At 38.0% G+C, this 11438-nt stretch overlaps 1 protein-coding gene and 1 long non-coding RNA gene across 2 annotated transcripts; one reads left to right on the top strand and one right to left on the bottom strand.

The window, feature by feature from the left end:
• Nucleotides 1-703: 703 nt before the first annotated feature.
• On the top strand, nucleotides 704-7347 carry sms (spermine synthase). The gene is made up of 11 exons (XM_067608014.1): nucleotides 704-904; nucleotides 2231-2351; nucleotides 2888-2975; nucleotides 3555-3619; nucleotides 3727-3902; nucleotides 4061-4217; nucleotides 4357-4444; nucleotides 4838-4952; nucleotides 5045-5124; nucleotides 5320-5435; nucleotides 6106-7347. Exons 1-11 carry the CDS (start codon nucleotides 859-861, stop codon nucleotides 6134-6136), a joined length of 1083 nt encoding a protein of 360 aa, XP_067464115.1. The 5' UTR covers nucleotides 704-858; the 3' UTR covers nucleotides 6137-7347.
• Nucleotides 7166-11435, bottom strand: LOC137195556 (uncharacterized). The gene is made up of 2 exons (XR_010931135.1): nucleotides 9725-11435; nucleotides 7166-9264 (listed from the first exon to the last, which is right to left on the bottom strand). It is a non-coding gene; the product is annotated as an uncharacterized lncRNA (long non-coding RNA).
• Nucleotides 11436-11438: the final 3 nt, after the last annotated feature.

Genomic DNA, 11438 nt, shown 5'->3' with positions numbered 1-11438 from the left:
TTATTAGAAATATGACGTGCAGGCATGAATCCGCTTTGAGATTCATGAATAATGTCATTCATCCATTTCAGCCGTCTAGCCAGAACAGAAGCAAGAATCTTATAATCATTGTTCAGTAATGTAATGCCACGTCAATTAATTATCGATGATTAGAGGGTCCTTATTTGGCTTTGTTATTGGAGTTATTAGACCCTGTTTTTATTGAATGAGGCCACACTCTTCTTCACTGATGGCTTCACTGAAAACAGGAATTTTAAAATTTTGGTTGCAAATGCATGATAAAATTCTGAAATAAGGCCATCATTTCCTGGTGATCTGTTGAGTTTAACATTTTTAATACCCCACTTCATTTCTTCAGTAGATAAAGTTTCGTCACATTCCTCTTTGAAGCTATTACTTGCTTTTTTGACATCTTTCAAAGAGTTGAATACACTAAAACTATTATATCATCTTTATATAGATCTACATAAAAACACATTTTGAAATCACAGTATCTTACAGAGATCTCTATGTTTAATTTCTCTCTAAATTTCTAGAGATCCATTTTAATCTGGATCCTATAAAGGCATCCTTGACTTATTCTCGTAATATTAGGACTTTTTTCTTATAGGAAAACAAATGTTTTCTCTCAGTGTGGCCCTGGCACTCCGTTATAAAAGCCGGCGGAGGTGGAAGCGGAGGATTTCTCTCTCGCCTTGTCCGGTACTCTCTGCCGCCGGTCGCCGCTCGGAGCGCAGTGAGGCAGGAGCGAGAGGCAGCAACGGTCCCAGCAGTTGTAGCAGGGCCCTCCCATCTGTCTCTGCAGATAAATACTCGCAGCCTGCCTATTCCAGGCATGGATGACGGTTGCACTCAGACATGGCACTGCGACATTATACTCTCGACTTCAGCCTCTCCGCGGCAGGTAAGAGGAGCACAATGAGCGGCTGAACGCAGGTAGCGCATCCAGGTTACAGCCACTGCATTTGGGCAGCATGCTAGCTAGCCAGCCGGCTAGCTTGCTAATGTTAACCTGCTAGTCTGTCACTGCCCTTCAAAACAGTGTCGTTATATCGATTTGTATGAACCGTGGTTGATAACGGTGCGTGCGTTTGTATACTGTGACAAGCTGGCGTTTAAAAGTGACACTTATTTCAGCGTTAGGTAAAATATTTCCATTGTAATGTCATTTACATGGTGGAGTGTTGTTAAACGTGACACACTGCTTGAACTTGTTGTCTATTCACTATTCACTATTCACCTCTTTGGCTATTATGTTTAATCCAGGGATGTCGCACAGGAAGTGGCGCATTTTCTGCCATTTTTGTAGTTTTATGTGTCGAAATTGCCTAAACATTTTATATGAAGGGTTAACTGTCACTGACAATAAGACATGTGACTGTGAATTCAAATTCAAAGAGCCTTATTGGCATGAACATAACAAATACAGTACTGCCAAAGCATTATACTGAGATGCAGTATATTGAATGGTGTTCCTAATATTTTGCCTGCCCTCATGTATGTTAATGGAGTGGGCAAAATATTAGGAACACCATTCAATGTAATGCACTCCAGTACACCACCACCACCACCCACTACAATCTCATTAATAAACATAAAGTAGAATTATCACCTTTCTGACAACGTCAAAAAAAACTGAACATGTATAAGCTTTGTAAATGTAGATTTTATGGCAGAGCTGTTGTATTGGATTGCATTAGATCGCACAGGTGTGTGTATATATATAGGTTTGAACTTCTACTAATCTGGTAAGAATGTGTGACATGAAATACATACTGTATGTTATTACATATGAGGTGCAAGTACTTGTTTTACATGATCATAGCATACAAAATATGATGCATTGCATTACAGTACATTTATCTACCCAACAGTAAATTAAATTTTGAAAATTAGTTCAATTTCAACCAGCTACAGCATTTAAAATGCTGCGTACATTGTAATGATTCAATTATAATAATCCAGTAATGTAATATATAACAGTGTAACACTGACAGGAACCTCTCTGCCTGCATAGTTTTACTAAAATAATTTTTATTTTGTTAATACTTCTGCACTTAATAAAATTTTGAGTGCATAACTTTTACCTGTAATGTAGTATTTTAACATTCTTGTATTGCTACTTTGACTGAGGAATCTTAATACTTCTTTGACCACTGATGCAGAGAATGTATAAAGAAATGCAAATAATTTAATTTTTTCATTGTTCTTTCCTTTTTCTTTTTCCCAGCTGACTCTGCTTCGACAGTTTCTGGTCTACTGTCCATATTTCATGAGCAGGAAATGACAGAAACTGTTCATGACACAGAAGGACATGGATACCTTGCTACATTTGTAGGCAAGAATGGCCGGTATGACCACCATTATTAACATGCCACATAAGTCTGTTTGACAAGCAAAGCTTTGTGTCTTGTTTGGCCTGTTGTGCAAAGGCAGGAATTTCCAGAAACATCTGGAATCTTGAGATCTTGCAAAACAACAACACATGGACACTTTTGTTGTAAGAACTAAAAGATGTTGGAGATTGACACTAGATAATCCGAATTTTCAGGCTTTCAAACACCACAGTGAAGTAAAAGTGAGGAATAAGAAAAAAGTAAGGATAAGATAACCAGATGTGTGAGCTCAAACATTAAGCTTCTCCAGAAATTGTTGGTAGGCTGCAGAGTAGTTTGTTTTGTTTTTTTTTGCTGACGTAGCTGTTTCCATTACAAAGTTGGTGCTGATGTTGACAAGCTACCTGGAATTGAAGCAGGCAATTGTTGCACAGCCACATTTTGAGGTGACAGGGTGTGAATTATTGATAATATAGATTTTAGGTGGAGTAAATAAAATGCCCTTCTCACTTTGTGTCCGTCTTTTTATCTTTACCTCTTGAACTTCTCAGGCTTGTTATTCTGCGTGTGCACTCCCATGGGTTGATCACCATTGATCTGCAGTGCTATGAAGAGGATAACATTGCACAACTAGACAATGTAGGTGACTTTGAATGTAAAAAAAAAACCTTTAAGTATTCATCAGTTTCTCAAAGGCCAAAACACACAGGAGGCACCACAGTGCAGTATGTCATGTGGTGTTAACATTTTAGCTTTTTTTTTAACTCATAAAATTCAGCTTTATAACTTAATAACTACACACAGAGTAAGTCTCTACTGTAAATCACCTTTTATAATATTTCCTTGAAACATTAAAAAATGTTGCAAGGACATGATGGTAGAACTTTTCCTTCTTAAATGTGTCCAACATTGTTGCATAAACATGTTGTTTACATGCCTCAGCTACCCGAACATGCTATTTCCCATAGACAGTACTGTAATCTGGCTGTCCATGAAAAATACACTTGTCTCCTAAATGCTGTGGAGCATCGTGTAGATATACACACACACACACACACACAGGACAGTGAAATGATAAGGCTGCCGCATTGTTCGCTACCTATGTGTTTTAGCGTTAGAGTACTGCCCATGTAACACTGTGAAATATCTCACTGTTTGACGAAAATTGAGGTGCACTTGAACTTTTATGGTGTTTCAGAGTCAATTGTTTCTCCACAGCTTTTAAATGCACTGGAGAAGAAGCTTAAGGTTCTCTTAAATGGCAATATTACAAGGATTAAAAGGTAAGTATCTGGAGGTGTTTGGTTTTGCTCATATCGTAGAAACATGATCGCCATATTTCCCGGAGCTTGCCTGTTGCAGTAATATCAACTTATTGTATCGTTCCAAGACTCCCCGCCCTCGTACGAGGAGCAAAAGTGGACCGATATTGGCCCACAGCTGACGGCAGACTGATGGAGTATGACATAGACCAGGTGTTGTACGAGGAAGATTCTGCATACCAAAACATAAAAATACTGCGCTCGCAGCAGTTTGGAAATATGCTCGTCCTCAATGGAGATGTTAGTAAGTGCATACAACACACAACACACAAGATAATGTGATAATGCCATATATAAGATTAAGTATTCATTTAAATTCACTGTTCATTGTGTTGTGATGTTCATACATGAAACATCATAGTTTGTATTATTATATGTAAGAGTTAACTGTTTTATTTGCAGACCTTGCAGAGAGTGATTTGCCCTACACTGAAGCCATCATGGGTAGTGGGAAAGAGGATTATGCGGGGAAGGAGGTGCTGATATTAGGAGGCGGTGATGGAGGCATACTTGCTGAGGCGGTCAAACAAAAGCCAAAGATGATCACCATGGTGGAGATATCCTTTAATGAGTTCTGCTCTGCAATATATTCATTGATACCCCCCCAAGGCAATGTGTTTTCCTTCTCTACACAAATACATATTATTGTAAATTTAAATCTGCACCTGATTGATGATTCCTTAACAAGATATATACATTGACCAGAAGGTGATAGACGGGTGCAAAACGCACATGAGAAAGACCTGCGGCAATGTGCTCGACAACCTGAAGGGAGACTGTTACCAAGTGAGTGTTAGCAAAATTATATCTTAAGACCGTATAAATGTCTTTACCAAAAAGAACATTTTGGATCCCTGAGAAAAGATGCCTTTTCTACTCTTCAGAAGTAAGTGACAGTCGACCACTTTTACCATTAATCCAAAGTTTCAGATGTGCGTTTTCATGTGTGACTTTGTATTTCAGTACTTAAATGTGTTGTAGAGTGAAGACAATCTGTTCACTGCACATATGACTGAAAATACATTGAAGTAGCAAAGTTTCAGTTCTCAGTTTGAGATTTTACTGATTTTGAACCGAGAACAACATAAGTGCACTTCTTGAATGTTCTTACACACAGATTTTCACAGCAAATGTAGTTGTAGTTGTAACTTGTGGATTCTTCTTGTCTCACAATTACAGATTCTAGTTGAAGACTGCGTCCCTGTGCTGAAGAAGTACGTCCAAGAAGGAAAGACATTTGATTACATAATTAATGACCTCACTGCAGTCCCAATATCCACAGAACCAGAAGAAGGTTTGTGAATTTCGTCAGATATTTCCTGTGTACATGTACAGAGATGCTTGTTAGTCGGATTATGTGTGAACTTGTCTGCCTGGTTGTTGCAGACTCTACATGGGAGTTCCTGCGTCTCATCTTAGATCTGTCGATAAAAATCCTGCATCCCTCTGGGAAATATTTCACACAGGTGAGTCATGTCCGTCTTGTAACTGCTGAATATGTCTAGGCATGGCAATCTGCTAACACAGGGAGATTTTATCACTATTTATTTTATTGTGGCCACCACCCTCCAGTAACGGTTGAAAAAAAGCATTTGCTACAGTATATGTGTCTTGTGACATTTTCTTTTCTTTCTCTCTCTCTCTCTGCTACTGGTCATCAGGGTAACAGTGTGAATCTGACAGAGGCACTGAGTCTGTATGAGGAACAGCTTGGCAAGCTCTCCTGTCCCGTGGACTTCTCCAAAGAGGTGGTGTGTGTGCCCTCCTACATGGAGCTGTATCCTTTCATTACCTCTGAGCTTTTGGATTTTGTGGTGTTAAGTTTTAGTGCAGGTCAAACAAACAAACCACAGTGACTGAAATAAGTTATAAAACTTTCATATCCTATTTACTATTCTATAACAATCCTGAAAATATGTTAATATTTTACTGTCTTAAATGAGTATTATGGTTTATTACAATGTGGATCTCATTGTTTTTATTGGTATTTAAGCATGGTTATACAGGACTGGGGTTACAAGTTTGATAGACCACAAAGAAAATGAATCAATAAGATTGACAAAAACAAAAATCTAGAATCTGTTTTGCAACTGGGTGTTTGGAGAGAGGTATGCTCCTTGATTTAGCATAAGTGCATCTCCATAATTGGAGATAAAAAAAGAGGTGTCAGGTATGTTGAAATATTTCTGACCAACAGGCCCATAGATGGATGAAACTTGTCGTCTGAATGCTCCTGGTTTTTTGCCCCGTCAAGCTTTGAACAGTGTCATCATAACCAATAGAAAAATAATAGACAAGACTACAAAAAATAGACCCAAGTTGTAATAAATTTTGATTATCTTTTGAGATCATTTGTTCATACATTCCTAAATGGGGGCAAAGCAATATTGTACATGTTTGCATGCTGTCATATTTTGTTGTGTACAGTCCTTAATTTGCTGAATCAGGTGGGTTTTCTACACCGTGTGGAAGAAGTGAAGAACTCCTGTTTTCTCTGCTTGGATCCCCAGCTGCTGGAATGTGAATAGTCCTTCCGTTACTGCTGTAGCCTTAAAGGTGTGTTCAGACTGAGCGTGGCATGAAAATTAGAGGCAAAACAAAGTGCATTGCTATGTGAGCTTTAAAGTTTTTTTTTTTTCCATACAGAAATGTAAAAAAAAAAAAAAAAAAAGGAGTGGGTCTGCTGAAATATAACAAAAATAACGAGTTCCTGCAATGTAAAATGAGTCTAAGTCTGAGAAGATTTTACATAAACAGGCTCACTCCACACACTCATGGCAGTCGATGCCTATTATTAGTGAGCTGGCCAGCTACAGCTAACATCTGTACTGTAATTGGGTGTTTGTGAATATTTAGCATGTGCTGCAAATACACTCCAGGTAGTGTGAATAAATCAAGATTTAAAAAAAAAAAACACTCAGAGTTCAGTCTGAACACATCTAAAGGGGCATAATGATAGTTTTATTATCCCCTCTGTCAACCCCATTCTACCCACATTTTCAAACTCTTTCTCCCTGTTTTAGTTGTGTTTTATTATTGTTTGCTGCAACTTATCGGGTTGTGTTTTGTTTGTGTTACTTAATTTGGAATGTCCATTTGCATGCACTCTGAAGGAACTGTTAGATGTTAAAACACTGATTTGATACACTGATAATGTGGTGTAACTCATCTTCCAACAAGGCGACAGGCGTTTGTTCTCATTCTTTAGGTTGTTTTTTTTTTTTTTTTTTTTTGCTTTGCTCTTAAAGTGCTGAGTCAGAGCTCAAATTGTGTGATTCACCGATTTCAAGTCTCAGCATTGAGTTGTTTTTAAGCTCTATTTTTGTTACTACCACGCACATGTGATCATGCCCAGTGAGACTGATGTGTCCAAATGTCCAAATGTGTTTTTAAAAGGGAAATGATTCCACCACTTTAATGCCACCTCTGTGCTTGTGCTGTTCTTATGTCATGTTTTATTAGCAACTTTGGTTTCTCCTGATATATTTTAAGTTTTTTAAGACTATATTAGGTGCATGTAAAGGACGGTGAATGTAGCTTGCATATACAGTATACAGCACGTTTACACGTGAGCAACCCTGTGGGACCCAGTTACATTTATTTATTCAATATAATTTCACCAAATGCTGTTCTGTCCCACTTGAGATAATTTTGTGACCATCTACAATTAAAATGTTTTTGGGGGAAAATGTTTTGGCTTTTTTTTCTCAAATGAAAAGGAATTGGTGAATATTAATTAAGGACACCTATAAAATATTTTAAGAAAGTATAATATGTCAATATATACAGTGAGCAGGAAAGCAGTGTAGATATGTTATGAGCCATTCATAGTGTTTTGCATAATTGTTTCTAAAACCAGTGTGATTGCAGAGTTGGGGTTTCTGGCACAACTTCACCTATTTCCAACGTTTAAGGGGAAGAGAGGCCAAAACTTCAGCAACACTTGTAGTATATAGAACAACTTTATTGTTATACCAACGGGTTTTGGCTTGTGGCCTTCCAAAACCAAAACCAAAACCAAACCAGTGTATTTTGCGGATGTGTGATCAACAGGAAAAAAAAAATCGGCAGCAGCTTTGTAATTGATTAATACTTTATCTTTTTTGAAACAAACATATCAAAAATACCCTGGCTCCAGCCTCTGAAATCTGAAGATTTACTGCTTTTGTCTTGTGTGATAGTAAATGAAATATCTTTGAGTTTTGGACAGAAAACAATCGATTTTGAAGAAAAGCTGAGATATGGTGCCCCAAAGTGTTCAATATTAAATAATTATAAAATAAAATATGAACAAATTGTTTAATATATATAATTTTTACATACATTTTCAAATTGACCATCATAACGTTTTACTGGTGAACCAACTGCTACTGACACCTTATGGCCAGAAGTGTAATAACCCCTGATCATCACACAGTTGTGAAGCCAAATTAGAGGAAAACGTGGGCATTATATTTTGTGTGCATTTATACGATGTAGTGGTTTTCCAATAAGTCACTGAGATGCTGCATGTCTGTGAACTTAACTAACGCGTCAGCAGTGTGACGCACAAACCAATTACAATGTCCAGACGTTTACTTTGCTTTTGCTGCTCCATTTATTGCTCACAAATATTTACGAAGTTTCTTGCATCCAGGTAGGACATCATTAATCACACATTTAGATAGCCTTATCAAACTTGAGCTACTGCTACACTACACTACCATCATCCTGCACGGTGAAGCTCAAACATCCAACTGAAGCAACAAGGACAAAAACACCTTTTTGATTGGAGGAGACTTTAAACTTGCAAACACATCAGAAGAAATAATCATTAATGAAAATAATCATTTTGCTACTCTAACTAACATAGTAGTAAACTGGCATGTCTAAGTTTAAGAGTCAATTTTTCTGCACATGTTTTGGTTGTTTATGTCTCAGGAGAAAATATGCTGATTATTTGACTCTGGACTGGAGTTGATAATAGGTAATGTGATATTTTTTTAACTTTATTAATTTCTATAAAATTTAAAGTACTATTGGGACACAATTAAACAACACCACAGTACAATGTTATGGGTTGTTCAGGATCCCCTGGAAAAGCAGTACAAATGGAGTATAATGGTAGCTCAGGCAGAGCACTGAAGTAGCACTGGCATTAGTTAAATGGCATCACATGCTTCAATCAGTTTTGACTTCCTGCTCACATGTGCAGGCAGCTGTTATATCTTCCTCTTACTGTTACTCTGCTGATCTACTCATGAAAACACTGTTTACTGCTGCAACCTCCTCCACCATCCCAACATCACAACCTCTGTTTGGTTTTTGGTGAGGGCCCTGCGCACCCATGACACACCTACACAGCTGATCATGCCTCATTGTGTGGGTGTGTACAGACTTATTGTCATGTCCCTGAGTCCCCTCTTATCTTTGTTGTGTCTGTTTGGGAGGGACAAGTATGCTTTTTTAAAAAAAAAAAAAAAAAAAAAAAAATGTAATCAGTTTGAAAATCACAGATGTAAATAATAAAGTGAATGATGGCTGAATTCCTTTCAGCTGCTGCAGTTTCAAGGTCCTGGTATTGCGGCTGCTGACTCACTGTCACACTGTCACAGCTTACTGGGACACTTGAATAGAAAAATGCAATCATTAATGTTATTATTAACACCTGTGTTTTTCCCATGACAAGTCTAGGGGCCTATAACACCTTATTCTTATTAGTCTGCCACTTAACCCAGAATAACTGAAAACACCTCACCCTACAGCTACAGGGAGGACAGTTGTCGGAGTAGTGAACACCTCAAGCATTTAAGTAAATGTCCTAACAATTATAGGCATACATCACAAAATACTACTTGAAGATACAGTGGGCCTCTATTCCTGGTGTGAATCATTTTTTACCACGCTGGTTGCATGGTGGTGGAAATGACAGTGTTGGTCCAATAATTTCACCCAAAGTGAGTATTTGAACAATTGAAATTCATGTTACCCAATATAATGAACCCTGACAACATGTTCTCATTCCCAACTCGTCAAATACGGCAGCTTGATCAGTGGCCCAAAGCTTCAAACTGACGCTCTACGTACCCCAACGTCAGTTTTGCACGTGCAGGGCTGTTCGATCGATATCAGTGGTTTAGTCTTCCGATCAAGAAATGTAGGCTAAGTCTGGGATGCTTTTTCAAAATGATGTCATCGAAGATCTTCCAGTCCCTTAAATGCACCTCAGAGGAGAGAGGAGCGAGGAGCCACGGGTGTGTCCTCTGCCGAAGTTTTTTTTTTTTTTTTTTTTTTTTTTAACCGGCCGGACGGCAATACCCTTTGGTCCAATGTGTTTATTGATTGGTTACTGATTGGTCAGCTGATCTGACGGGACAGTTGTTATAATACTGCAGATCAGGAAAACTACCTGTGGAACAGAAATGACGGCACCAACAGCAGCTTTTCGTATTTATTCATAGTTTTTTATGAATCAATCATAAAAAAAACAATCGTCACTTTATTTTTTTCTCCATGAGCCAAAAGGCCTCTTTCTACTTTTCCGTTTCAAGTACGTCTCAGCTCATTCATGATATAAAATCATCCTAAGCCTGAAAAGGACGTCAGACTTTCATAAACTAAATTAGCAATGTTTTCTTGCTAATTTATTCCGCAGGCTTCAGCTGTTTTGTTTCTCCTTTTCGTCGGTTCTGTTCTTTCAGTAATTAAGGGGTTTAAATGGTCTATTTGTGTCTTATTCTGTGACAGCCAGGCGTTGCTATAGATAATCAAATTATAATATTTGGAGCAGTTATCAGGTGTTTTCCTACCAGCTATCAATATGTAGAAAATATTAAGTAACAGTTTGAAGTGTAAATTAACTATACATGAATCTTATGTTTAAACGTTACAGTTTAAACTGTTACTTAATTTCTACATCTTGATGGCTGACTTCTATATATTTGACAGTTGAGGTGCTGTGCGTCATGACGACACTGGAATAAACGAGGACGTCCCGTTTGATAGCTTAAATTCCTCCATCCTCACGTCTCTCTCTCTCGCATCCTCACTAGGGGGAAAGCGAGGGGACACGTTAAAGAAAAGCATCACTGGACTGATGGTCCAATGCAGTTCATTCTGTTTCCTTCCAATTCATAGACCAACGGAGCTTCTCGCGACAGAAGCGGATCCCGTTACAGCCTCCTCTCCCCGTTATCACGTTCCTTCTTTTTACCGTCAGTTTCCGCTCGTTACCTGCATACACTGTCTTTTCAAAAGTAAGCTTCCGTGGTCACAGGAAACAACAAAACAAGAACAAATACGTTACAAACGCAAACTTTACACATGTGAAGGTTACACATGCACGAGGACGAGACCGCATCCAGCATATTAATCCAGCGATAATGGAATATAATTAATTATATCAAATGAAAAGAGGGTTAGACTTAGGTCTAGGCTACACTGAGGCAACATTACAGGATTACAGGCTATTATTTCTGAATCTAATCGCGGTGACGGAGGAGGTAATGCATGCCGGGTAATGTTTTTTTTTTAACTTTGATATGTAGTATATTTATAAAAAGTGCTACGATCGTGTTTAATCAACCAACCACTTGTCACCTTGTATAACTTAATTCAACTCTGGTGTAAATGGTTTAATGTTCAGGAAACGTATTTTGGCTGCCTTTGTGGAAATCTGCAGTCACAGCAGGGCTTTATGTATTCATTATTAATTATATTGGCCAATCAAGCCTTTCTAACTGCAAGATGAAAAATGTTCTTTCAGTTAAGACATACAAACCTGTCCAACACGAATGAAATG

This window comes from Thunnus thynnus, chromosome 13, assembly GCF_963924715.1.
Source record: "Thunnus thynnus chromosome 13, fThuThy2.1, whole genome shotgun sequence".
Taxonomy (NCBI): Eukaryota; Metazoa; Chordata; class Actinopteri; order Scombriformes; family Scombridae; genus Thunnus; species Thunnus thynnus.
Note: the sequence above shows the minus strand (reverse complement) of the source record. Positions and strands in the feature narration are given on the sequence as shown.

Coding starts and splice junctions, on each gene's coding strand:
- sms (XM_067608014.1), top strand. CDS start 859: ATGGCACTGCGACATTATACTCTCGACTTCAGCCTCTCCGCGGCAG. Junction 3,903..4,060: donor CGTCCTCAATGGAGATGTTA/GTAAGTGCATAC, acceptor TTTTATTTGCAG/ACCTTGCAGAGAGTGATTTG. Junction 4,953..5,044: donor ATCCACAGAACCAGAAGAAG/GTTTGTGAATTT, acceptor TGGTTGTTGCAG/ACTCTACATGGGAGTTCCTG.